The 24,413-nt window shown below is 58.8% G+C and overlaps 2 protein-coding genes across 5 annotated transcripts in view; both read right to left on the bottom strand.

Moving 5' to 3' along the window:
• Nucleotides 1-766: 766 nt before the first annotated feature.
• Nucleotides 767-16,384, bottom strand: PWP2 (PWP2 small subunit processome component). 2 transcript variants are annotated; one of them, XM_068547183.1, is made up of 21 exons: nt 16,305-16,384; nt 14,659-14,771; nt 13,445-13,539; nt 13,054-13,153; nt 12,067-12,210; nt 11,079-11,214; nt 10,685-10,902; nt 10,226-10,369; nt 9,523-9,593; nt 9,036-9,172; nt 8,529-8,677; nt 8,223-8,370; nt 7,825-7,975; nt 7,008-7,188; nt 5,845-5,992; nt 5,151-5,259; nt 4,545-4,610; nt 3,826-4,044; nt 3,520-3,712; nt 3,292-3,366; nt 767-3,130 (listed from the first exon to the last, which is right to left on the bottom strand). In XM_068547183.1, exons 1-21 carry the CDS (start codon nt 16,320-16,322, stop codon nt 2,953-2,955), a joined length of 2,793 nt encoding a protein of 930 aa, XP_068403284.1. In that variant the 5' UTR covers nt 16,323-16,384; the 3' UTR covers nt 767-2,952. The 2 variants fall into 2 exon arrangements, with proteins under 2 accessions (XP_068403284.1, XP_068403285.1); XM_068547184.1 differs by having other exon boundaries at nt 3,520-3,670.
• A 632-nt stretch (nt 16,385-17,016) lies between these two features.
• TRAPPC10 (trafficking protein particle complex subunit 10) overlaps nt 17,017-24,413 on the bottom strand; it is a 91,894-nt gene continuing 84,497 nt past the window's right edge. For all 3 annotated transcript variants that reach the window (XM_068547180.1, XM_068547182.1, XM_068547181.1), the window contains 3 exons: nt 23,277-23,454; nt 20,625-20,819; nt 17,017-20,329 (listed from right to left, as the gene is read on the bottom strand). In XM_068547180.1, coding sequence (XP_068403281.1) covers nt 20,091-20,329; nt 20,625-20,819; nt 23,277-23,454 — 612 coding nt within the window. In that variant the 3' untranslated portion in view covers nt 17,017-20,090. The remainder of the gene's footprint in view (nt 20,330-20,624; nt 20,820-23,276; nt 23,455-24,413) is intronic.

Here is a 24,413-nt window from a genome sequence, read left to right as displayed (position 1 = left end):
TTCTGCTGCTAAGGACGAAGGCCCAGCAGGGGCTTGAGGAATGAAACAGTTTGGCGTCTAGCTGTACACATTCTAGGGTATTCAAACTGGACTATTGGAGGTGTTGGTATGCCCCCAATTCAGGGTTGACACGACAGAGGCATAATCTGGTGGCCTGCAGTCTTTGAGAGACAAACTTGACATGGAAGTTAAGAATTATAGGCCCAACAGAAGAATCAGTAGCGCTGTGACTCAAGGAAGTGTCAGTGGATGGAGTAAATGGCCTACTGGGGAGAAAGCCCTTTATAGAATTCCATGCCTCCGGGGCGCGATTACCAATGCTGTGTCACCAGCTGGCCTGTTGGTGTTATTTCCTTTACACCGGGTGGTATGTGGTTATTTGTCCACACGCACCAGCAGGTGTTGCAGCCACACAGACGCCGCCTTGTTCTGCCACGGGGTAACCGAAGGCTGTTTGGTTATCCATTACTACATTGGCTATGGAACTCACCATGCTCTTCAGTCAGTCTAGCTAGAGGCTGGCGTTTTGGCCAGTTCCTCCACTGAGGCAGGCAGATTTTGAAGGGTAGCCTCGTGATAGGCACCCCGTCCCCGTGGGGCTGCTCATCCTGGTGCTAAGCCCGTGCCCGTGACTATGAAGTCTGAGGCCGCCTCCCTTTTGTCTGCTCTCCTGGGGTGGACGTGTTACCGACCCTTTTGAGTCGGGCACCAATAAGCATCCTTCTGCCCAGTGTCACTCGCACCAGTAGACAGAGACCAAGTTCAGTTGAGAAGCAAAGGAAAGCTGTATTCTTTGATCAAAGAATGGAGAGATGGGAGCTTGCTCTACAGCACAGGGTCTCCCCTGAAAGGCCCAGGGGCGGTGCTGCTTTATAGGGTTCTGGCAGAGGGAGGGGTGGAGTCATTGTGGGTCAGGCGGATGCAGCACTTCTGCGCACGGCTCACCCAGTCGGGCTGTCAGGCAGAGCCGCTTTGCACTGGGAACACTAATCCGACATGTTAGGTGGGAAGCCTCTGCACGAGGCCCCCTACAGGCAAGTAGAAGTAGAATAAACACAAAAGAGGTTGGACCGTATCACCTGGATTCCATCCTGTTTTTCCCGGGGACCCCAGTGGGCTTTGCTGGGGACATTTCCTTTAGGTTTTGGCTCTCTGGGCCCCACAGAGGAACACATATCCTCCTGATGTCCACATCGTCATCCATGTGTGTTTCTGCAGAGGCCAGCAGGCTGGGGCCAAAGATGAGTTAGTGGCACGTGAGTGACGTGAGAATGGGGCCAGCTTGTAGGGTCTGGTGAGCTGCAGGCTTCTTTGTTTGGGAGCCTATTACACCAACTCTTATTTTGGTGTGCTTGAACCCATTTTTGCCATTTGATGGGCTCTTGGTAGGCAGTGTGTTCTAAGGCCCTCCAGGCAAGTTGGGAGTATCCTTGGAAGGCTTGACCATCTTTGGTTTGGGTCAGTTCCTCTTCTGGCTCATTTTAGATTTCTCCACAGAATAGTTACAAGTTGGAAGGTTATAGTTTTCAGTGGCTCCCACTTGCTAGGGTGTCCTGGCTTGTGGATGAACGGTGGTCCGAGCTCTGTAGGGAAGCATTTAAGTACATCGTTACGTGAACTGTAGAGTGTGCAAAGGGAGGTCAAATTACACGAGAATTTTGCTTCGGGAGTGGGTATTAGGGTAGCCTCTAGAAGAACGTCAAGGTTATATTATTTAGTCCTCCTTTAATCATTAGTGGGGGAGCCTGGGAGAGGGCTGGCAGGGCTGAGTGTATCTTTCCCCAACTGGGGGTTAGGATGACAGACCCCACTGCCTTTCACCCCCTGCTGCAGTGGCTTTTGAGAGGTGAGTCAGTGTTTGTGTCTCAAGCTCGGTGTGTGACAACCCCTGGCAGGAAGATGGGAGGAGGAGAAAAACAGGGTCCATCCCAGTTCCTTTCAGGACCATGGGGATAGTTTACAGATGAGTTATTTGCATCTGAAAATACAAGACTATCAATGTATTTATTTTCTACCTTAATACCCAAGAACAGAAGAGGCTCTGATAGACATCATCATATTTACAAAGGAAATGACTCCATCCCGAGATAGCACATGCGTTTCATAAGCAGATAGAAGAGCACACAGCCCCACCAGACTAGCAAGAACCTGCCTGCCATCCATCCTAATAATGGTCCAGTGACTTGTGGCCGCACCTCTGGTGACCTGCAGGGTGGGGCCTGTGTCCTGACCCTGGAGGCCGTAGCTACCAAGGGACCAGGGGCCTGGCTGTGATCTAGGCTGCCCTCACAGTGACCCTTCCCAAGGGGCATCGCAGGATGGAGTCTTCCTCCCAGAGTTGGCCAGCAGGTCTGATGGGTCTCCCTGGAAAGCCTGTCCAGGCCCAGCTCCAGGCCCCTCTCCAAGGTCAGAGTCAAGCAGATGTTCCCTGCCAGACCCTGTGCAGGGATGATGGGGCTGGCAGCTTAGGCTGGGGCCGTGAGGGTGAGCCACCTGCCCTGCTCACCTGTTCCCTGGCACAGAGGTGCCAGCAAGGCAGGTGGCCCTGATCCCCCAGCACGACAATCACACCCAGGATACATTACAAACATTTCAAATTCAGAGATCAGACTTAATACCTACATTGTAGAAATACACATCTTTTTCATCTCTAAAATTATCAAAACTTTATATTAAAAACATAAAAACTCATACAAAGTTTGAGTCTATACACGTGAGCCCATTCACCTCTCTGCAGGGTGCTTTTGGTGGCAGACACTCCTGGGCCCTGGGTGCCAAGCCCGTGCCTGCCAGGACCTGTCAGCTCACGCACTGACCCCGTGGCCGCGTGTGGTTCTTGCAGAAGAGTGAGTCCTGGCGACAGTGCCCTTGCGTCCCGGCTGCCCCCCGCGGTGGAGGTCCCACCTTGCCCAACATCCCAACCGAAGCCAGCAGGGCTGCAGGCGGCCGGCCCTAGGCCAGCGGCCCGTCTCCATCCCCAGGTCCTCTCCTGAGCAGGTGCAGGCTGCTGTCATCGTCCTCGGATGCATCTGCTTCCTCCTCGCTGCCCGGTGGTTCTGAGGGCCGCTTCAGGCCCCGCTGCTTAGAAACGGCCAGAGCGTACTGCATATTGTAGCGGTTCCAGTCGCAGCTGCCGAGGGCACACGGGACTCACATCAGTAAGACCGACACTGAGGCCTTCTGTCCCCACATCAGACAACACAGGGAGCGGCCCTGGCGTGGAACCAACTGGAACCTGCTGGTGCCAGTGAAAGCCCCGCCCTGCCCATCAGCCACTCCCGAGACACGTACAGTTTGGAGACGTCGTCCCAGTGGCGCTGGATGCTCTTCTGCAGGAATTGAACTGCCGGCAGCAGTGTCCCCACTCTGGAAAGGAGACGTCCCTCAGCGTGGCGGCCACCACCAGGCCACCCGGACCTGTTCCGCGCTGCGCGCTTGTGAAAGCCTCCCCTGGTCTGTGCATCCACACAGACAGCTGGCCCAGTGACAGGTGGCCAAGGGGGGGGGTGCGGGTCATACCTGGACTTGAGCTGCTGTCCGTGGACCATAAGCAGTTTCTGAGTCCATATGAGGTAGAATTCTAGATGGTGAGACTCTTCGAAGGATGAAGCTAAAAATTCCAGCACCTTCTCCACGTACAAGTCAGGCAGGGAGGAGCTGATGACCCCAACTGGAAGAGAAGGAGGAAAGTCCCACTCAGCCCGCGAAGAACCTGTCAGGAGAGACGCGCTCACAGCTCTGCACGAGCGCAGAGACCCGGCCGCCGCGTGTGGCTGCAGGGCCCCCTCGGCCCCGCGGGCCTCCCCAGCCCTGGCCCGGGCTCACTCTCGTCCCAGGGCACCGACTCCAGGGCCTCCTGCAGCAGCTTCCTCTCGTTGAGCCGGAAGGCCATGAGGATGGCCCTGGTGAAGTCCCGCTGGCACAGCGCCGCCCGGATCTGCGCAGGCGTGACGCTGGTGTCCAGCTCGAACGGGTCAAAGAGCATCCGGGCGTCCAGGGAGTAGATAAGGAGCCCCTCGGTGGTGGTGGCCGCCCAGCAGCGCCCTGGGAAATCAAGCAGACTTAACAAAGGCTTCCTGGACGTTTATTTCCGCTTTTCCCCATTTTTTGAAGAACAGGTACTGAATACGTTCCCGGGGTCCTGAGTGCAACAGCGGGGAGGGAGCCTGGGGGACGCCGGCCCCTTGGGAAGGAGCGCCCCGTGAGGGTCAGCCCACTGCAGCCCCTTCCTGCTCCCTCCCCCGCCGGACACTCCTGGGTCGGCCGACAGGCACACGGGCAGGGCGCTCAGGGCAGGTGCCTACCTCCCCGCTTGGAAGCTGGGCGTGTCTGAAGCCACAGCTTCCGTGGCCGTCTGCCAGTGGGGACAAAGATGGCCACGTCTTACCCCTGGGGGTCGGCGGTGCCCAGAGCCGGCCAGAGGCTCCATGCTGCCCTCGCCCCGGGAGTGGGCTGACAGGCCCACTGTGCACACCGCAGGCCCGGAAGGCCATCGGGACCAAGCCCACCCCTCCCACATCAGTGACCCGACAGTCAGTGCGCACCGGTAGGAGAGAAGCGGAGCGAAGTCACCCTGATCTCAGGTTTGAAGTGCCGGGAGCTCATGTCACCTGGGAACAGAGGCACCGCCCGTCACAGGGCAGCACATCCCTCACCACTCGCCCCACAGAGGGAGGCCCGCCCTGCGGACCCAGCGGGAGCAGCAGCCCCGTGTCGGGGCCTCAGGTGCTGCTTCGTGGCGCTGCCGGCCTCCACGGACGAGCCCTCAGGGCGGCCGCTCTCTGGGCTCCGGCCTGGCCAGCAGCCGGCGTGTCTGTTCCGGAGAAAAGCCCTGCCCAGCCCAGGCTGCGAGGCAGGTGGTTCCAGCCCCTCAGGGCCCTCAGGCCGGGGAGGCTGCCAGCCCGACACTGGGCTTGCCCTGAAGCCCCCCCGGGAGCAGGCGCAAGGCACAGGGCTGGGCACCGGCCAGATGCCCAGCCACTCGCAGGGGGGACCCCGCGCCCTGGCCACCAGTGCCAGAATTCCTGGACGTCAATCGCTGCAGCCCCGACGAGAGCAACACCGCCCGCCATCCCCCAGGAAAAGCAGGTGGTGAGCAGGGCGGCCTGCCGTGCCCTGGCCAGGGGGACACAAGAGGACCCTCTGCTCACCCTTCTTTACGCCCGGCAACGGTATCGTGACCCCGCCCTCCTCCGTGGCGTCTTGGTCAATGAGCGCCAGGTTGCCAAACTCTGTCATTTTCCTTCGGTTCAAAAATTCCTAAAGGGCGAAACCCGGACATCTCACTGCGGGAGGTGCAGGGAGGGTACGCTCGTCTGCCCCACCTCCCTCCTGTGCCGCCAGCACAGGCTGGGGGGCGGCCAGCCCTGCCTGCAACCCCACGGGGCACACGGAGCCTGAGACAGGACAGGGCAGCGCCTCCCCCGGGCTCCCGCGGCCAGCCCCGTGGTGGGCGGATTCTCTAACCCGACAGCCGAACGAAGAGCGCGCCGTGAGCCTGCGAGGGAGCCGCACGTGGGGTGGCGTCTGCTGCCACCTGCCACAGCCCGTCCTGCTGCGCGTCCCCGGGGACATGACGAGGACAGCCCACCCCGGAACACCCAGGGGGGCGGGCTTACAGCCGCACGCAGATGCCCCTCGCCCGGCAGGGGAGCCAGAGCAGGTGAACCCGGGCAGGCGCACCTGTCCAGAGGCCCCCCACCCCCACCCCAGGTCCCCGTGGAGCCGGGGCGTGAGCAGGGCCATGGGCGAGGCCGGGCAGCCCCGGACGTTCGCAGCAGGGACCACACAGGGGTCCCGTGCAGCCCCCGGGCCCTGCTCTGCGGCCTTGCAGCACTCGCTCACCTCCATGGCGTCCAGAGAGAGGTTGCAGGAGATCTCGAACTTCTTCCTGAGAATCTGCTCCTTGACGTGATAGATGCACACAAACTTGGACATCCCTCCCGCCAGGATACTCTGGCCGTCCGCAGAGTAGCACAGAGTGGTGAAGGCCCTGCGCAGAGGGGACGTGGACTCAGCTGCCACCCAGAAGGCGAACAGCACCCTCCCCGCCATCCTCCAGGGCTCTGGCCTAAACCCTGCGGGGTCAGAACCCATGGCCCAGTCACCAGGCTCCTCCCGGGCAGCACGGCGCCTGGAGGAGGGGCAACGCTGCAGCTTCCGAGAGGCAGGGCGGCTCCCAGAAGGGCCGCGGGGAGGGGGGGGCCCAGGGGCCCACCCGCCCCGCTCACAGCGGCGCTCACTGCCCTGCCGGCTCACAGGACTCGAGACGGTGACCTTGGATTGGGCAGAGGATTCTTGGATACAACACCGAGAGCACAAGTGACAAGGGAAAAAATATACAAGTGGGCCTTTGTCACAATTAAAAACGTGCTTCAAACAACACCTTCGAGAAAGTGGAAGTGAGCCACAGGAAGAGGAAGATGAAGATACTTGCAAAGGTTATATCTGATGAGGGTCTCATGTCTCAAGTACACAAAGAGCTCTTACAACTCAGCAACACAGACAGACAGCCCATTAGAACAGGCAGATGCCCTGAAGAAAAGTTCCCCAAAGCCCACACACAAATGGTCCACCGGCACGTGAAAAGATGCCAAGAACTTCATTGCTCAGGGAAACGCAAACCAAAACCATGAGGCACCAGCTCACACCCACCAGGACAGCTGGGATTTTTAAAAACAGGCAGGAAGGAGCATTGCTAATAATGTGGGGACAGCGGAAGCCCCTGCCCTGGGGGGATGTAAACTGTGCAGGCTCCTTGCAAAACAGTCTGGGGGGGGGGCGGTGGTCCTCAAAAGGTGAAACGGAGTCACCAGCGGGCCCGGCAATGACACTGGCAGGGATGCACCCCGAGAGAACTGAAAACGGGCCCACAGATTCTGGTCCTCGGGGTGGGAGGATGCAGAAGCCTGTTCATCCACACGGACCCCGCCAACACCCTGCTCCCTCCGGGAGGGGCCCCCGCTGAGGAGCTCCTGGGCTCCCGGACAGCCCCACCGAGCACGCACTTCCCCTTGGCCGAGTGCTTGGCAGTGATCTTGTCCAGCTCCTTCCTTCCCGTCTTGAGGTCGTGCCTGCCCTCGATGGAGCCCGTCTGCACCGCGCTTTCGGGGTCCCAAAAGGTGATCTGCGAGTTCAGCGTGGCCACAGCCAGCTCGGCACCGTCAGGGCGAAAGGTCACGGCCAGAGCTGAGAAGAGGCGCGGAATTAGGGCCGAGGAAGACCCTGGGCTCCGGGCGATGGGCCACGCTGAGCTGCCCTCATCCCGGCACCCTGAGGGCCTGGGGGCCGCAGGACGCGCACAAGGCATAACCGAGCAGGGGCGGCCCAGTGGAGGGCTCTGGGCGGGAGGCATCACATGGAGGTCACGGGAAGGCTAGAGACAGACTAGCTGGAGGCGGGGGTGGTACAGAGGCCCCCAGAAGACGCAGGGGGCCAGTGGCTAAAAGCCTGAATCAGAGCCGGGTCGGGTGGCAGGAAGCAGAGACCACCACAGAGACCACGAGCCCCGGGGCCAAAGACCGGGTTCCGTGAGGGCCAGACACGGGCAGCTCGGTCTTCGCCATGACCCATCAGCTCTGCAGCCCGGCCGGCTGCGCACCAGGACGCTTTGCCCCCGAGCGCGGGCAGTGGGGCTCCAGGACAGGGCCTCACGCCCAGGAAGCTGCTACAGCAGGGCCCCCGGCTTGCTCGCCTGGGGGAGCCCAATGCCAAGTGACAAAACCAGGCCGCCAACCCTAACAGCCCACGGCGCTTGGAGCCCTGGGTTTATCCAACCATGCGCCCGAGACCGGGCCTTTCCCCCAGTGCCCGGGTGCCGCTTACCGTCGGAGGTGAGGGCCAGCGTCTCTGTGGTCCTCCAGCTGTCCGCCATGTCCCACAGACGTACCGTCCTGTCCCAGGAGGCGCTGGCCAAGACCGACTTCATTGGGTTAAAACACAGACCACTGATGGGCCCCTCGTGGCCGGACAAAACCTACGGCCGTTCAGAAAAGAGCTCTGAGGACGAGAGACACCCAGCGGGCCACCCCGGGGTGCACAGGCCGTGGCCGCTGGGCTGCGGTGTGGGCCAGGAAGGGGAGCCCACCCAGGAAATGCGTGTAAACGGTGCTGCCCGTGCCCGGGATGTGACTCCGTCCCCCACTCCTCTCAGGTCAGCCAGGCCCCCTCCCCACACCCCAGCCCCTGGCCAAGAGCGCAGCTCCTGGACTCGCGGCCCTTACATCGAGGAGCCTGCCTGTCTGCATGGACCAGATGAGGATCTCAAAAGAGTCCTGGGCCCCAGCAGAGACGATGTCCCCGCTTGAGTCCACGGCCACACAGGAGAACTGGGTGGGGCGCGGGGACGTGAAGGTGCGGAAGTTGCGGTACCTGCGGGAGGACAGCCCGGTCGGGACGGTTCCAGGGCCCACGAGCTCTCGTGGGCCTCACCCTGTGTCTGACCGACGAGCCCAGAACCCTCAGCCTCGCTCTCACAGCCCAGCACACGGGGAGAGGCTGCGGGGCAGGCATCCCCGCAGGAAGGTCACCTGTGAAGGTCAAAGGCGCGCACGGTCCCGTCCATGGAAGAGGTCACGATGACGTAGCCAGTGGTGGTGAAGGTCACGCCGGTGACCCCACTCGAGTGCTCCGTGAAAGTGATGAAGCAGAAGCCACTGAGGGTGTTCCACACCTTGACCTGTGGCAGGTAGCGCCACGGCTCAGGACACCCCACGGGGGTGCCCCTGCGAGCAAGGACTGGGGGGCTGCGGGGGGGCAGCCTCTCACATCAGAGAGCAGCTGCTGGCACCATGGACCCCTTAGACGTGCCCAGAAAACCGAGCCAAAAAGGCGGAAACAGACACCCAAAGCCTCTCCACTCAGACCGGGCAAGTCTGCAAACGGCTTCTCGGGAAGCCAGATGAGGCCGGTGGGCTCTGGAGCTCCAGGCTGAACCCAAGTCAGGGCCTGGCCACGGTGCTGCACCCCGCCTCAGCCAGGCCAGCAGAACGGGGACAGGACCCCTCCGGCTCCCCCTCGCCACCCCTGCGGCCCACCTTGCTGTCGTCCCCGCCGGTCACAATGTACTGCCCGTCGGGGGAGTAGGCCAGGGACACCATGCTGTTGAAGTGGCCCTGCTGCTTGAGCACGTAGGACTCGCTCTGCCACTCCCACACCAGCAGCTGGCCCAGGCCTGCGGGGCACACGGGGACTGCTCGTGACACCGCTCGCCCGTCTCGGCCTGAGGCAGGTGCCGTCAGCCTCCACCTGAACGAGGGGCCCCAGCACGGAGACGCCAACCTCCCGCGTCACCCGCCAGAGGCCAAGGCGACAGGCCAGGTGCTGCCGAGGGAGGCCAGGATTCAGGCGGCAACGGGACTCAGGACTCAGAGGAGCCTTTGTGCAGGAAGTTTCAGCGGCTGCTCCTTCGTAGTGAGCCACCTGGCTGCTGGCCTGGCGCGGCACCTTGGGGGGAGGCGGGATGGCCGGCAGGCTTCCCGGAGGAAGAGTCCCGCTCCTGTCCTCACAAACCCAGGTACCAACCTGAGCACCCGAGGGCGATCCAGTCCCCAGAGCCGTTGATGGCGATGGACGAGACCCTCCGATCCGAGACACTGCGGAGAAACGCGGGGCTCGGTCAGCACGGCAAGGGCCCCCCATCCCTTCCCCGGGGTGGCCGTGCGAGTGAGGACAGGGCCAGGTCTCCCTGCTAGCAGCACCCACTTCCTCCCCACCCGTTTACTAGACACAGACGATTCACTTCACTGAGTGCATCAGAAAACCCAGAGTTTTCTTGCCCCGCGTTCAAAACCTCGAAGCTGCGTGACTTCGGGAAACCAGTACTTTTAGTTTTCTCAACGTTCCAAAGATGCAAGAGAAGAAAAATGAGAACAGGAAATAAAAACAATGTGATCTACACGTGGAACCAAAGCTCCCTCTGACTGCGGGGTGGATGGGGCCCAGGGGACTGCACGTCTGAGATGGGGGCAGGGCACCAGCGTCCCCAATCTCTCTAATCCAGGACAGAGGAAGGGGCAAGTGTCCTGGGAAGCCATCCGTGTGGCTGGACGGGCCTCCTGGCCACTCCACGGCCCTCGGTCCAGACGGGCACAGCATGGCTTCCACCTTCCCCCACTGCCCGCCGGCGGACTGAGAGAGAGCACGCGCGCGCACACACACACACACACACACACGCATGCACACGCATGCATGCACACACGTGACCACACAGAGCAGAGTCGCTGACCTCAGGGAGTGGATGAGGTTGAACTCCGGGAGCTCGTGAAGGTGGAAGATTCCGGAAGCAAAACCAGTGACCAAGAGGTGGACCTTCTTGTGATACGCTGCAGCTGTCAGATGGTTGAAATCCCCTTCTTTATTGAAGAAGTACCTAAGCAGGCAGGGACACAAGAACTGTGGGAAGAGGACCAGAGAGCTCGGCTGGTCCCACAGCCCCACCCCGACCCCCAGGGCACGCAGAGAGAGGGCAGCCTGACAGCGCTGCCCTCATCCTGAGGACGACCCACCACGTCCTCACACTCGCAGCTCTGCGCTCCCAGCTCCTGACCCTTGGTCTGCCTGGGACCGCACATCCCCAGGTACCCCCGACTCCTCAACTCGCCCGCCCCCGCCTGGGGCCCCGGGGCAGGAATCACAACGCGCCCCAGAGGGCGCAAGGCCCACCCCGTGCAGGCGGGAGACCTACTTGGCCACCCGCGAGTACTGCACTTTCCCCCGCTGCTCCTCGGCAGCCGGGGCGGCCTTCCCGCGGATGGTGGTCTCCCTCTCCGCCCCGTCCTCGTCCTCGTCCTCCCTCTGCAGCAGGTCCGCCTTCCAGCCCGCGGGGGCTTTCAGCCTCAGGCCCTCAGGGGGGGTGTCACACTGCCACACGCACAGGGCGCCGTCCTGGCTGAGCGTGTACAGCTGCGGGGGGAGACGCGAGAGCCTGGGTCACCCTGACCCCCAGCCCACGGCGGCCCAGGCTGCACAGGCATCTCCCAAGCCTGCCCCGGCTACTGCGGCCCCAGCCTCCCCAGGGAGCCGGGAGCAGGCTCAGGGGAGGGCCCAGCGCCCACTCGAGGCTGTGACCGGGGACGTACGTCCAGGCTGCTGGACTCGAAGAAGCAGCCCACGATGGCGTCCTTGTGTCCCCCCAGCGCGTAGTAGATGAGGTTGTCCCACCGCTCGGCCCCAAACACCCACGTGGACATGTCTTTGCTCCCGACCGCAAAGCACCTGGGGGACGGGGAGTCACAGCTCAGCCTCGGGCGTGCAGGTGTCAGCCTCTCCGGGGGGGTCCCCGGGCACAGGGGAGACGCCCAAGGCTCCAGGCGGGGACAGCTCTGGTCTGCTGCCTCCACCTGTGCTTCTCCCGGGACCAGGAGCCTCACTGCACGTGTGTCACCGTCCTTCCGAGCAAAGCAGTCTCTCGGGGGGGCAGCCCAGGGGAGCCTGAGAACCGACCACTGAGCCCGTGGGGGGCTGCCTGGGGATCCTGCTCTTCACGCCTCCCTGACCCGCCCTCGATCCCAGGACCCGCGGAAGGGCAGGAAGGCTTGGCTACGGGGCGCCCGGTCCTCCCCGCAGACCCACCCCCGAGGAGCCCACCCGCGTCTCCCGCGGACGCACTGCGCGCCTGGGGGCTGCGCGCCCCGCACTGTGGCCAACCACGTGAGAACAGCCCGCCTGGTGCATGAAGTGGCAGCCGCCACCAGCCTCCCCTCCCGCTCCCGGCGCACAGAACCCAGGCAGCGGGGACGCAGCCAGCCCCTCTCAGGGACGGCTGGGCGGCGCCCGCCAGCTCTCCTCCTGCCCGCAGCTGCCCCGGAAGCTGGGCCACCGCACGCTGGCTTGTTGCGGTCCTCATCCAGGGCCGCACTCTGCTCTGGTTTCCGGTGACGAGGGCCAGACAGACCTGACTCAGACCCAGGAGCCAGGCCTGCGCCCTGTGCCACACGAGGCTCGTGAGAGACCATTTGAAAACAAGACGGGGATGCGACAAGTCACTCCGAGTTCCCCAACAAGGTGCTGTTTACAGGTTCCCCTCGGGCCCCTCCTATGCCCAGCCCCACCCCAACCAGGCCTCACCGGGAGTCGTCTGTCCAGTCAATGCATGTGGTCTCGTCGTACGGCCCGAAGTAGGTTTTGTCCAGAACAAACGCGTTGAATTCCCGCTTCCTCCCAGGGGCGTGGTACATCTGAGCAAGGTTGCCTTTGGTGACAACAAATTTCCTGCCGCAGAAACGGGTGCCAGGGTGCCATCAACATCCAACGCCAGTGAGGGCCCCGAGCCCAGCTCAGAGCTCCAGAGAGGGCCGCTCTCCTGCTCCGAGGCCAGCCCTACAGGCGGCAAACCTGGGGCCCTAACCCTGCCTCTCACGGGCCCGGAGTCCCCCCTTCTCCGGGCGGACAGAGTCAGGGAAGAAGTGGACAGACCCCCGGCCCTGCCACACCTCTGCCCCGGAGCAGAGCCCCCTCAGGTGTTCCCGTCGGCCCAGGGGGCGGTCACGAAGGCCAGGCCAAGCTCAGACAGCCCCGGGTGGAACCGAACGCAAGACACAGACAGGCCCTGTGACAGGACCCGGGCGCGGTCCCTGCCCAGGACGCCTTCTCCGGGGTCCCTGAGGGTGGACGTGGGGCGGGGCTCACGGCTGACTGCTGGAGCCGCCCCTTCCACGGCACAGCCGGCCAGCGTGGGCGTGAGCAGCCGGGACAGCCCCCCTTCCCATAGCCCTGGAGCCCAGAGCAGGCCCGGGACTCGCCACGTCCTCCTGCCAGCGGGGGTCAAGGCCGGGGTCGGTGCCGCTCAGCACCAGGGCTCCTTCATGACCCCGCTGTCTGGGGGCACAGCTTCCCTGGAGACGGTTTTGGACAAGAACCTGCAGAACCTCCCACTCGAGGTGTGAGCACCAGCCCCGGGGAGGAGAGGAGGGGCCTGTGCAGCCCGGATCCAGAGGGGGACCCAGAGGGGCGCGGGCTCAGGGACTGCCTGTGGCCGCCGCGGTGACGTCTGAGCCCACCAGGCGCGAGGGAGCCTACAGCTCGACACCTCCCGCCCCGCCCGCAGCTGCGTACCTGCCATCGGGGGAGAAGGAGACGCTGTGCACAGCGCCCTTGAAGTGGAAGCGGTGCAGCACGGCCCTGCAGACCAGGCTGGCGAGCAGCGCGTCGCCCCCTGCGGGAAGGGAGAGCAGAGCGAGGCCCCGCACGTCCGTCGCACGCAGGCATCAGGTCGTGAGGCCCGGCCCCGCGGTGCCGGCGGCACACGGCCAGGGAGGACACCCCGCATGCCCGCCCGAGGCCCACCGGGGCCCCAGACACGGAAGCAACCGAGGGAGGTGAGGGGACCACGCGGGCCAGGACCCCCAGGGGTCTTAGTGTCGGCCTCGGGTCAGCTGGACACCCGCCCCACCGCCCCGCAGTCACCACCCCATGCCGTCGCCACCTCTCGGCCGAGGGCGGTTACCTTCATCGACAATGATGGCGAGGCGGCCGTCCGGGGACAGCCCCACACACTTGATGTTGTACCGAGTGGCCAGAGGCAGAGTGTCGGACTTGTTGCTGGGAGACAAAAAACCAGAGCTGCGCTGCTGCTCTGGTGTCGTCGCGCGGGGGTGGGGGACCGGGACAGCCTGGACCAGCAGCACCCACCCTGCACCTGTCTCCCCGCCCCCCAGGCCTGCCAGAGCCCCGGACTCCTCAACCGCCCCTCCCTCGAGAGGGAGAAGAAATTAGACAACGTCCTGGAGAAAATTTCGCTAAGCATGTAAAATCCTTAAAAGGGGGTTTCGAACATGTCAATTTTGCTTCCAGAACCTCATCCTGAGAGGACCCTGGAAACATACAGTCAGGAAACCAGAAACAATCCAGCTGTCCAACGGGAGGGCGAGCTCAGGGACAGCATGCCCGGTAAAGCTTTTTGCAGAAATGCAAAAACACAGAAAAATGGAGAGCTAAGTAAAAATAAACAACCACCGGATTACATCCTAATTTTGTTCTTTATTTATTATATAGTGCCACCACGTGGTCATTCCTCTAGATAGCCCCGTCACCATCGACACCAGTGATGACCCCGCCAGCAGCTGGCCCTGGGTGCAACCTGCACTTCAGGAAACAACTCGCAAGCAAGGCAAGTACTACGGCCCCATCTTACAGACTCGGAAACGGAGGCCTGCAGAGACCCAGGCAGCCTCTGCAACAGGAGGGTCTCGCCCAGGCCACACATGTCTGCAAAGGGGTGACAGCCTCCCCCCGAGAAGAGAGAAACGGAGCCACGTGCTTGCTCAGCAGGAGACAGAGTGAACCTGAGCACACAGAGTTGGTCCCGGCGAGCACGCCGGCCGGACGGCAGTCCAGGGCGGCTCCCACGCCCCAGGCACCCCCTCCCAAACGTTTCAGCCAAGTGACACGGAGCTACTACCCTGAAGGGAAGATCAACAACCTCATCACATCGGGTTCAGCTGAGCGACTAGAAGGGAGAAACCGGGATCCCTACAGCCAGTCCCACTGCTGACCCATCGGCACTATGTAAATCCCGTAGCCCCCTATCAGGGGGCTCTGTCTCCATCGCCTGTTTAATAGTAACAGGTGTGCTATTAAAAAGAGAGGTGAGGAAAACACTGTGTTTTTACCTGCCAACTACAATGATCACAGCTGTTAATGTCATTTTAGCGAACTTACTTTTTTAGGTCAAACACAGTGACTCTGTTTCCCACGGGACTGATAACTGAATTTCCATCACACGTAAAATTTAAGTTTCCACACCGATAGACTGTCCCCAGCAAATTTGAAAACTGAAAAGAAAACAAAGCTGTCTTAACACAAAGAAAATACAACTCCGGGAAAGGGCTAAGCGAGGTCTCCGGTCAAAGAGATGGCGCAGAGACCCCCCCCGCAGGCTCCCTGATCATTCCTGGGGTCCCGCTAGCCACCCCCCACCCCCCGGGACACTTCCTGGGCACCTACAAGGCCAGGCCCTGAGCAAGAGAGAGGAGGAAGTGAGCCCAGTCCCCAGGGGCCCAGAGCTCCCGCTGGGGTGGGTAAGGGGCACGGTGAGCGCAGGGAAGCCTCTAGACAGGGTGTCTGCCGGGTGGAGGACAGGACAGCACCCACGTTGCAGGAAGAGAACAGCTGTGACAACGGAACAGCGTCCCAAGTGCAGCCTGGGTTCAAGGCTTCCTGAACAGGGTAACCTGCTGCAGCCCATCCATTCAATCATTCATTCAACCATCAGCCGCCGCCAGGTTCCACGTCGGGCAGGCGGGCGATGGAGACAGAGCTGTGATCGCAAGGGCGCCATGCTGCACAGACAGCCAACCCCGTCGGCGGGAGAGGAACTTCAGAGGGTGGTCGGGGAAGGACCCTCAGAGGGGCCACCTGAGCTGGAACCCAGATGACAAGGAGCATCTGGAGCTGCAGGCGGGCAGGGCCCTGAGAACCCCAAGGAGGCCACAAGGAAAGGCCGGTCAGCCAATGTTTTAAGCAGAGGTGAACCACGATCGATCCCCTTTTTCGAAGGTCACGCTAAGTGACCCCGGGAGCCAGAGGAGATGCAGGGAGTCGGTGAGCCTTTGGTGCCATTCCACACAGAAGACAACGGTGTCGGAACCGGGGAGATGACCCAAGGAATGGAGAGCGTGGATGAAATCAGGCCCGAGAGGAGCTGGTCAGCGGGAGGTTTGGGTCACAGTGGGGAAGCAGTCTGAGCGGGAAGACCAGGTTGGGTGGGGGCAGCGTGGGTGTGGGGTGGAGCTGCTGGAGGCCCGCGCTGTGGCCAGGGCCAGACCAAGCCTGTAAGGAGCTGGGACCCGACGGAGGGGGAAAGGCCGGAGGCGGCGGCCCTGCGGAGGAACAGCCTTCAGGGGAGTGGCAGCAGCGGGCGGGGCCGCGCAAACGCCCAGAGCTCCAAACCCGCGGGTGGCCCACTGTGCCAAGGGTCCCGAGAGGTGGGGAAGATGCAGAAGCGCTCCAGTGGGCTCGGCGCCTGTCCCCCCGCCCTCTGTCCCCGCGTCCTCCCCACGTCGCGCGCTGCGGGCTCCGGGAACCAGGACTTCCGTCTGGGCTGGTTTTCGCTGCCCTCTCGGAGCTCAGCCGGACCCTCCCGCAGCGCTCCTGCTCCTCCCGCCCACGCCCGCCGCTCCGTCCCAGTCCAGGGCGCTGCGGCCCCTCGCCCGGCCTGTCTCAGGCTGCACGGTGAGGGACCGACCGGTGCTGCCGGACCCAGCCCACCCAGGCCCGGCTCCCTGGCCCCGAAGGAGCAGTCTCGAGCAGCGACCCCACCGGGACCCCGGGCTAAGGACCCCGCACCAGCCCCGTCCCGCGCTCACCCGGTACGCGAACTTCATCGCGGCCGCCACACGTGTGTTGCTTGCAGCCTCTGCGCCCCGCCTCCCGGCCTGCAGCAAGCACTTCCGGGGCAGGACAGCGGTCCCGCACCAACGCACCACAGCGCCCCCCCGGGGCCCGGAAGAGCTGCGCCGCCGGAGGCTGGGCCCCAGCCCGCCGGCCCCGCCCCCGAGGCGTGGGTCCCTGCCCGCCCGCACCGCCCACCGCAGTTCAGTCTTGGATCTTCACGGGCTTGGGCCGGGCACTGACGAGCCATTCAGGCACCAAGGAGGGTGAGAAGGTCCAACCCCACGCTTATTCGTTCGAAAGCTCTCGATTATGAAGTGGGGACCAAAACAACGAGACTGAATAAACTGAAAACCTTTTCCGAAGAAAAGAAATTGTATTCGCGATGCTACCAAACATGACAAGAGGCAGTGTTACCTTGTCAAACTTCAGGCTGGCAAATAGGTCTACAAAAAACTCGAGAACTCTGAACACTGAAATGTCTTACTTACTTCTAGTGAGCTACTGGGTAATACGTTGTGAAAAAATCCCTAATGCTCCCCCAAAAGTAAATAATCTATGCTTAGAGTCAAGAACAAGGATTAGGGAAAGAAAGAAAGTTCTTTAACTTTAGACACTCAATTTTCACACTCCACAGCAAAAGAATGAAGTTCACAGCAGCAAGTTTCTTCTTAAAATGTGTATTTTCAGAATTATAATGCTTACAGTCTTAAACAGTCTTAATACAATGGCTTTAGTCTAACAATATATTACAGAATAATGTGAAAAATGACTTTCATAGTAAACCATGAAAATGGAGTTAATACCTGCAGTATCAAAGTCACCAACTTGTCACCTTTTCCAGCCACAGAATCCCAGCAAACCATATCAACAATGCTTTTGGGTCTTACAGCCTGATGCACAGGATGAATACATTTAGAGAAAGGGGCATTTTCATGAAAAATCAAATTTTAAAATCACATAGGAGATTTCTTTTAAAGATCACAGTTGACAATAAAACACTTTGATCAGCCTAGTTTGTTCTTTTATAAAAAGTTGTATAAGTTTTCATTTTATGTACACACCTGGAGTGTTTAATTTCATTTTATAACTCTATTTTAAACACTAAAGAAAAATTGACTAGAAGCCTGTGTGTCTTTTCTCCACTAACCCTTTATGGGATACCCAGCCCCATCAACTAAGACGAATATGGGAACCCGACCCACTACAGGCTGGGCTGACAATGGAACTGTAGGTAGAAGTCATTTTCAGATTAAATACAATTTCCACATTACAATCAGAAGAGTTATAATTTTTCCAATCATAGGAGACCCTATGAAATTCACCAAAATTATAACTTATTTTCTTTTTCATTTGCTAGTATTTACATCTTCCACAGATATTTGTAAAATGGCTGCATATTCTGCTTCTTGATGCACATTCAGTATCTGGCTTCACCATTGTTTAACAGCTGCTACACCTTTACCAACAAAACCAGCTTAGCTTGTCTCAAACACATAAGCCTTATTTTAAACAAAACAAAAATCCAATTACAGCCTTTTAGTTGAAAAAAAAAAAAAAAGACGAAGTTTTAGGTGACATTCTTCATTTGTGTTAACAACAACAACAACAACAGAGGCACCCATGTAACTTAGATTGCAAAAGATCTTTTGGGTAATTAGGGGGTAAAAAACAAACCTGTGATAAATTTGACTTCATTCAATTTCCAGACATAAGAAACTACCATAAACATTTTGGATTTCCCCTCCATTTTTTTCTCCTCTAAATATGTAAGTAGTTACAGAATTTCATCCTGGGACCAGAACCCAGCACAAAAGTCAACCAAAAATCAGGGAAGCACTGACTCACATTCCCCCTCCAGAAGGTGAGAGGGAACGCTACATTACACAGGAAGCAAGGGCGCCTTCCCTGGGCTCCGAGGCTCACCACGTGGATGAGAGGCTTTTCTGACAGAATCAGATATCAAAGATCTCTTCATTCACAAGGCTTGGTGGATCTGTAGGGCAATCATCAGTTTTTACAATAAAACAAACTTATGTTAGAAACCCTAAACTATCATTAGATTGTGAACTTCTAATTTGCCTAGTTTATTATAGTTTTAAACTGCACATAAGGAAGGTAAATTTCTGAAAAGTTTAATTAAACATACAAGCATTTATCTTCTTTGTACACTTCTCCAATTTCTACAAATGAAAACCATGTGGGGGGGCGGGGATCACCACCTTTATTTGTTAAGCGAGCTAAAGACCACGCACAGGAAGCAACTGCTCTGCTCTACATTCACTTTGCCCTGTGCCATCTTGCCCCACACCACCAGCAAGTGGCATGCCAGGACAGTGGCAGCTGCTGCAGAAGGCTCCTTCTTCCCTACCACTCACACGCTTGAGGTTATTCATGAGGCCCCACCCTCTGCTGGACCGGCTACACTCGCATTAATCTGGTCAAGTTCAATTCCAACCACACTTTCCCAGTGAATTAAGAGTTCTCTATTTCTTATGTACAAAAATACATCGCTTTGGAGAGCTGGAAAAGGTTTAATACATACAATACTTATTTACAAGCTGTGACTTTCACACCAATAAAAACAAACACACGTTTATTTTGTCCTTGATTTTTGGTGCAACTTAAACATTACATCAGTTAGTTTGTACTTTTAAAAATAATCAATCGACCATATGTACAATTAAATTTACAACCTAGAGCAAATTAATCCATTTGCATGGTATGACTGCAATGTAGTGGAGAGCAGAGAGAGAATAACAGTCCAAGACTTTCGTCCTTCCTACAACCAGACTAGAAATACACTGAGAAGACCCCTCTAATCGTCATTTAAATGGAACCTCTTAATTTCTGAGACTTAAGGTGCAAAAGAAAAATATTCATTATACAGTTACAGTTACACGTAAAGACTAAGTTTAAAGGTGAGAGAAGAACAATGTACTAACTCCCACAGACACAATTACAATTAAAATAAATATATATTTAATTCCATGGGCATATGATACCTAATCAACATCGGGGGAGAAGGGAGAAAGGGTTCCAGAAACATTTCCAAATTATTTCAATACTGAGTTCTTTCTCATGCCCTGGTCTAGTCTTAAAGTACCTTTAAAATGGCTCCAGCTGATGAATGCTCCAGGTCCACCCAGTTTGACATCCCAAGGCACAGAAGGGGTTTTGTTCTTTCCCCACCCACCCCCCAGCGCCATCCCCCTGCCCAGAAAGGGTGTTATTCTAGAAAAGCACAACTAGATGATCTGGGGTAAAGAACTGTGTTTTTACCCCTTAGGAGACATACAAATCCACCTGGTCCAGAAATCGGGCAGCCGTGTGACCAGAAAGGCACACACGTGTCACTAATAAGCCTGCAAGGCCTGCTGTGAGTCTACCTGGAAGACCCCTGGGCTTCCACAGAGAACCAGCAGGTGGCAGGCTGCTCAGGTGAGAGCACTAGAAGCTCCTTCCTGAGCAGAGGGTGAGGGAAAAAGCGGGGCTCTGGGCAAACACGGGAGGACAGCAGCACAGGGACGGGGAGATGAGAAAACAACAAGGCATCGTACACCCCAGACAGCACACAAATAACGATGCAACTCAGCTGACCAGCTGTACACTGAAATTCTCTGATGCGTCCACGGCCAGGCAGAATCACCAAAAGTCTGGTTAGAGCGAGAAAGTTACAATTGAGGCAGGAGCCCTTCAAGCGTGCGCATGCCCGCACGCGCGCACGCCCGGTCTGGGGACTGTGTGAACCCCGGGCGTGGTCACGTGACGCTGACTTCGAGAACGTGGTCGTCTTGGCTGGGGATGACCAGGACCTGCGTGCCCGCGCTGGCGTTGAAGGCCTGGCCGGGGGGCAGCGCCCGGAGCCGGGGCATGGGCAGGCCCTTGTGCTCGCTGCTGGCCACCGAGCGCATGCTGCCCCTGCTCTGGACACTGCCGCTGTCCAACTGGTCGTCCACGTGCTTGTCCACCGAGAGGCTGTCGTTTTCTATCCAGCTATCTGCAAAGCGCACAGGAAGTGAGACGGAGGCCGCCCCGCGCCGACCTCTCCCCACCCCGGGGAGCCGCCAGCCTCCCGAGTCGCCCTTCAGGGCACAAGGATGTCAACGGCGGCCTCGCCTTTGAAGAGAATCTAGCGCCTGGGTCCTGGGCAGATTGCTCTCCAGACCAGGGCCCAGGACGCGTAACCCTGACTAGTGTTTGGCCCTGGACCCGGGCTGTTAAGCAGCAAGCCTGTCCCCATGCTAGTCTGTGGCCGCTCCACACGGACGGTGCCTTCACCGCAGAGTCCTTACCAGCATCCAGCTGTGACGAGTGCGCAGAGTGATGGGGCAGGTATTTAAACAGCCTGACGTCGGGGAGGGGCAGGTAACCCGCAAAGAGGGGCATCACCTCCATGTGGACTCTGTGAGTGGCCCGAGCAGCCACAGGCATGGAGATGACCCCGGAACTCTTCCCGCACACTGCCCAATTGCTGCTGTTGTCGACAACTGAAACAAGGAGGGAAAGCACCGTTTTTACCCCAGAAAAGGACCTTCAGCGTTCACACCAAAATAAGAGACGTCAGCAGTCTCACACTCCACAATGTGAAGTCCAGAACCGGAGCGTATACTCTGTATCTCGACGCCTTGTAACTGCACCTCAAAGTAAAACACATCTGATTTAATAAGCAAGATACAGGTTGGGTGCACAGGGAAAAATCACTTTTTCCTCCTCAAGTTAATAAATGAGCAGTGATTCAATTCTGCATTCAAATCCCCTTGAAAGCGCCGTGTGATGCTTCAAGAGCACGGTCGCTCCGGCTGCAGAATGGGGGCGGGGCAGGGAGCTGGCTCCTCTGGGGGTGGGTCTGACCCCAACTCTGCCACTCAAAGAAGCCTCTGATGGGACGGGAAGAAAAGATGCAGGTAAAGCACTTAGTTCCTCCACGCGCACCTCGGAGAGGCTTACTGTATGGCAGGTGCTATTACGAGCGCTAACTTAAACCACGACCGGGATGTAATGCAGCGCGATTCAAACACCTAACCCAGCAGTCATGCAGAAGTTAAGCAGGACAGGTGCTGCTTGTCCTCGAGCAGCGGATGACCTTGCACAGAGGTCAGAGCACCCCTGCCATGGGACACACAGCACGAGCCCAGGAGCACGTGACTAGACGCTCCACGAGCAAAGAAGGGGTGGCAGAGGGCCAACTTCCCACAGGTGGGGCCGGGGGGCCTTCGAGGACGGGCAGAAGCCAAAGCAGCGTCGGGGAGGGGCACACGGGGCAGCGGCTCTCGGAGCCGGTCCTCAGGGCACCCGCGAGGGCACATTCCTGCCTTCCTCACAGTGTTGACACGCCCTCTGGTGGGAAACGCGAGGGCCGGAGCGTGAGCCGGGGCCCCACGTGCACTCAGAGTCAAGGCACTGTGTTCTTCGCCACCACAAACTTGCAGGAACAGACCGCCAGTTTTAGTTAAGGATGCCCTCGTGAAGCAGTCAAAATCAATTTAATTTTATTAATTCAACCGTTTCGTACACATCTCTTTTTCTAACTTTAATTTTGAGATGATCAGAGACTCACAAGAACTTGCAGAATTGCAGAGGGAGGTCCGTGCACCCGTCACCCTGCTTCCCGTAACAGGGGAAGCGGGCCTGGGCACAGCACAGGCCGCCAGGCCCCTGAGCTCGCTGGGGCCTCACCAGCGAGCTCGTCAGCCTCAGGCATCCGGCAGACGCCTGCTTATAAATGAATGGCACCAGCCTGGCACTTCAAAGAAGTTGCCCATGATACAGTTCGAAACTCTGATCAAAAGTTAGCATTTTGGAAAACCTGCCTTTGCCACTGTGAGCTTGGCAGGGTCCCGGCACTCCAAGACTCTCGTGATGGGCCCAGCGTGAGCCTGAGACCAGCACGGGTTTGTGGCCCTGAACAAAGAAAGGGGCTGCACAACTCAGGAACCGTGTTTCACAAATGACGGAGGCGTGGGGCTACAAAATGTGCCCGGGTAAAAGATCCTTCCAGAATGCAAGGCAGACGACAGGACTGAATGAAACAGCACCAAACGCTCACTCATGTGATTTCAGATTCCACGTTGTAACCAGCCTGTCAAAAACCACCGCTTGCTGAGTTTGGGTGCAGCATCAGGGAACGTCCACAGGTATCTGAAGGCTGTTAAGAGAGCTCCCTTCACCAAGTACAAATCTGTGCGAGACTGGAGTTTCCTCATCTACCTTAACCAGTACAGGACATCACCAGACTGAATGCAGCAGACAGGAAAATTCAGTACCTGCCATGAGCCAGACATTAAAGAGATTTGAACGGCTGCAAAACGCCAGTCTTCTCGCTCTATTTACGGTTCTGGAAAATAGTTCTTTTTCAAGAGTATTATCAGGTAATGGCTTCCCTATTATTTTAAAATAAGTAAATAAATATTGGCCTCCTTAATTACTTTTAGAGCATTAATGGCCTGACGCCCAAACCTGAGAACCGCTACTGAAGAGGCCCATGCCCAGGAGGAGAGGGGCTGCAAAGGGGTGTCCGGCAGAGACTGGGGAGGGAGGAGGGCCGGGCATGTCGGGGTCGGGGTCCGGGTGGGGTGCGGGGAAAGGGAGTGGAAGGAGGCTGGAGGGAAAGGGCAGGAGCATGACCACAGGGCGCCCGGCCTGCTAAGCGACGGGGTCTGCTTCGGGGGGACGGGCCTGACTCCCAGGGAGAGAGAGGACGGGGCAGCTCTAGGCGCCGCTGTGTGCTCAGCCCCGAGCCCCACGGCTGTTCGAGTGCCTGTTAGCAGAACGACTCCACAGTAAGCAGGCTCAGCATCCTGCGGGCCCAGGACCAGGTCATACACGGGAACATTCAGACGTGCTCTTTCAATTCTAGAACGCTCTCTCTCCAGACGAGGAACACCACACTCTGTGGACGGCGGGGATGCGCGCAAGAGCCAGGGGAAAGAAGCCTCCAGACCCACCTTCATACATAAGCTTCGTTGAAAAGTACTCAGCGCGTTCTGTCAGCGCCTCGTCCTTGTCCGCCTCCGAGAGGCCCGAGAGCCGCGTGACCGACACCTCCAAGCAGCAGAGGGAGCCCGTCCTACAGAGCTCCGCGCCCGGCGGGGGCGATATCTCCGCCCTCACGCTGTACAAGGTCTGCGCAAGAAAGGAGAGAGAAGGGCCAAAGAGACACGTAAGCCACCTGAAGAAATGCTGCTTGGGGCCACCACGGCGCCGCCCGCACACTCGAGAGAGAACGGACCAGAGCCGGAGCCGTGCGCCCGCGCCCCCTGGCCGCTGACCCCCTGCAGAGACGGTGCCCTCGGGAAGCCCCGCCGCGAGAGCCTTACACTCTCTTCCTAACGAGAACGCGTCCAAGCACCTCAGGAGGAGGCAGGACGGCCCGCGACTCTGCGTGGGCCTGTCACCCACAGTCAGGGTCAGATCCTGCTTCACGAGCCTCCGCTACTCATCGATCCACATTGATTTATCTGCCGGGCTACTTTAAAGCAGATTCCAGACCTGTCACTTCACCCATATATACTTCAGGATGCGTTACTAAACAGTGCGGACGTTTTCTTAACAAAACACAATGCCATTATCACAACTAGCAAAATTAACGGGAGTTCCTTGGCAAGGGCCATAATGAACCTTCTCCATAATGCTTCTTTCTCCGTGACCTGCCTGGTAGTCACACGTGTTCACACTTGCCCACCACCCGGGACAAAGGCCCCGAGCCCGCACGAGGGATCACAGCCCGGGCCCCCCACACGCGGCTGCCCCCATTCTGAAGGAGAGAACAGCAACACCAAAGGGGCCGATGGAAGAGGCCCTGGCCCGAGAAGCTCACGGCCGGAGCCCGCACGGTCCGCAAGGGCTGCGAGGGCAGCCGGACGAGCACGACTGTGCTGAGAGCTGGAGAGGCAGCTCCAAGGGACAGAGCAACGCGCTCCTAGGTGTGTGTCCTCGCACACAGCTTCCTGGCCGCGCTCGGCAAGGAGGGGCGGCTGAGCCTCAGTCAGCAGCAAGGGGCCTGCTGACAGCAGCCGCGGAGGCTGCGGGTACAGCGCCTAGAAGTAAGCTCCCCAGAAATCAACTCGGCAGATTTTCAACAA

This window comes from Eschrichtius robustus, chromosome 6 (genome assembly GCF_028021215.1).
Source record: "Eschrichtius robustus isolate mEscRob2 chromosome 6, mEscRob2.pri, whole genome shotgun sequence".
Taxonomy (NCBI): domain Eukaryota; kingdom Metazoa; phylum Chordata; class Mammalia; order Artiodactyla; family Eschrichtiidae; genus Eschrichtius; species Eschrichtius robustus.
This window is presented reverse-complemented; position numbering and strand designations above follow the sequence as displayed.

Bases quoted from the DNA above. Each gene is read 5' to 3' on its own strand.
- PWP2 (XM_068547183.1), bottom strand. The intron at 12,211-13,053 runs GTACGCAGCTGC...TTTCTGCGGCAG, and splicing joins TCCTTCTCCCCCGATGGCAG to GAAATTTGTTGTCACCAAAG. The intron at 9,594-10,225 runs GTCAGCGACTCT...GTTTCTCCGCAG, and splicing joins AACCTCATCCACTCCCTGAG to TGTCTCGGATCGGAGGGTCT.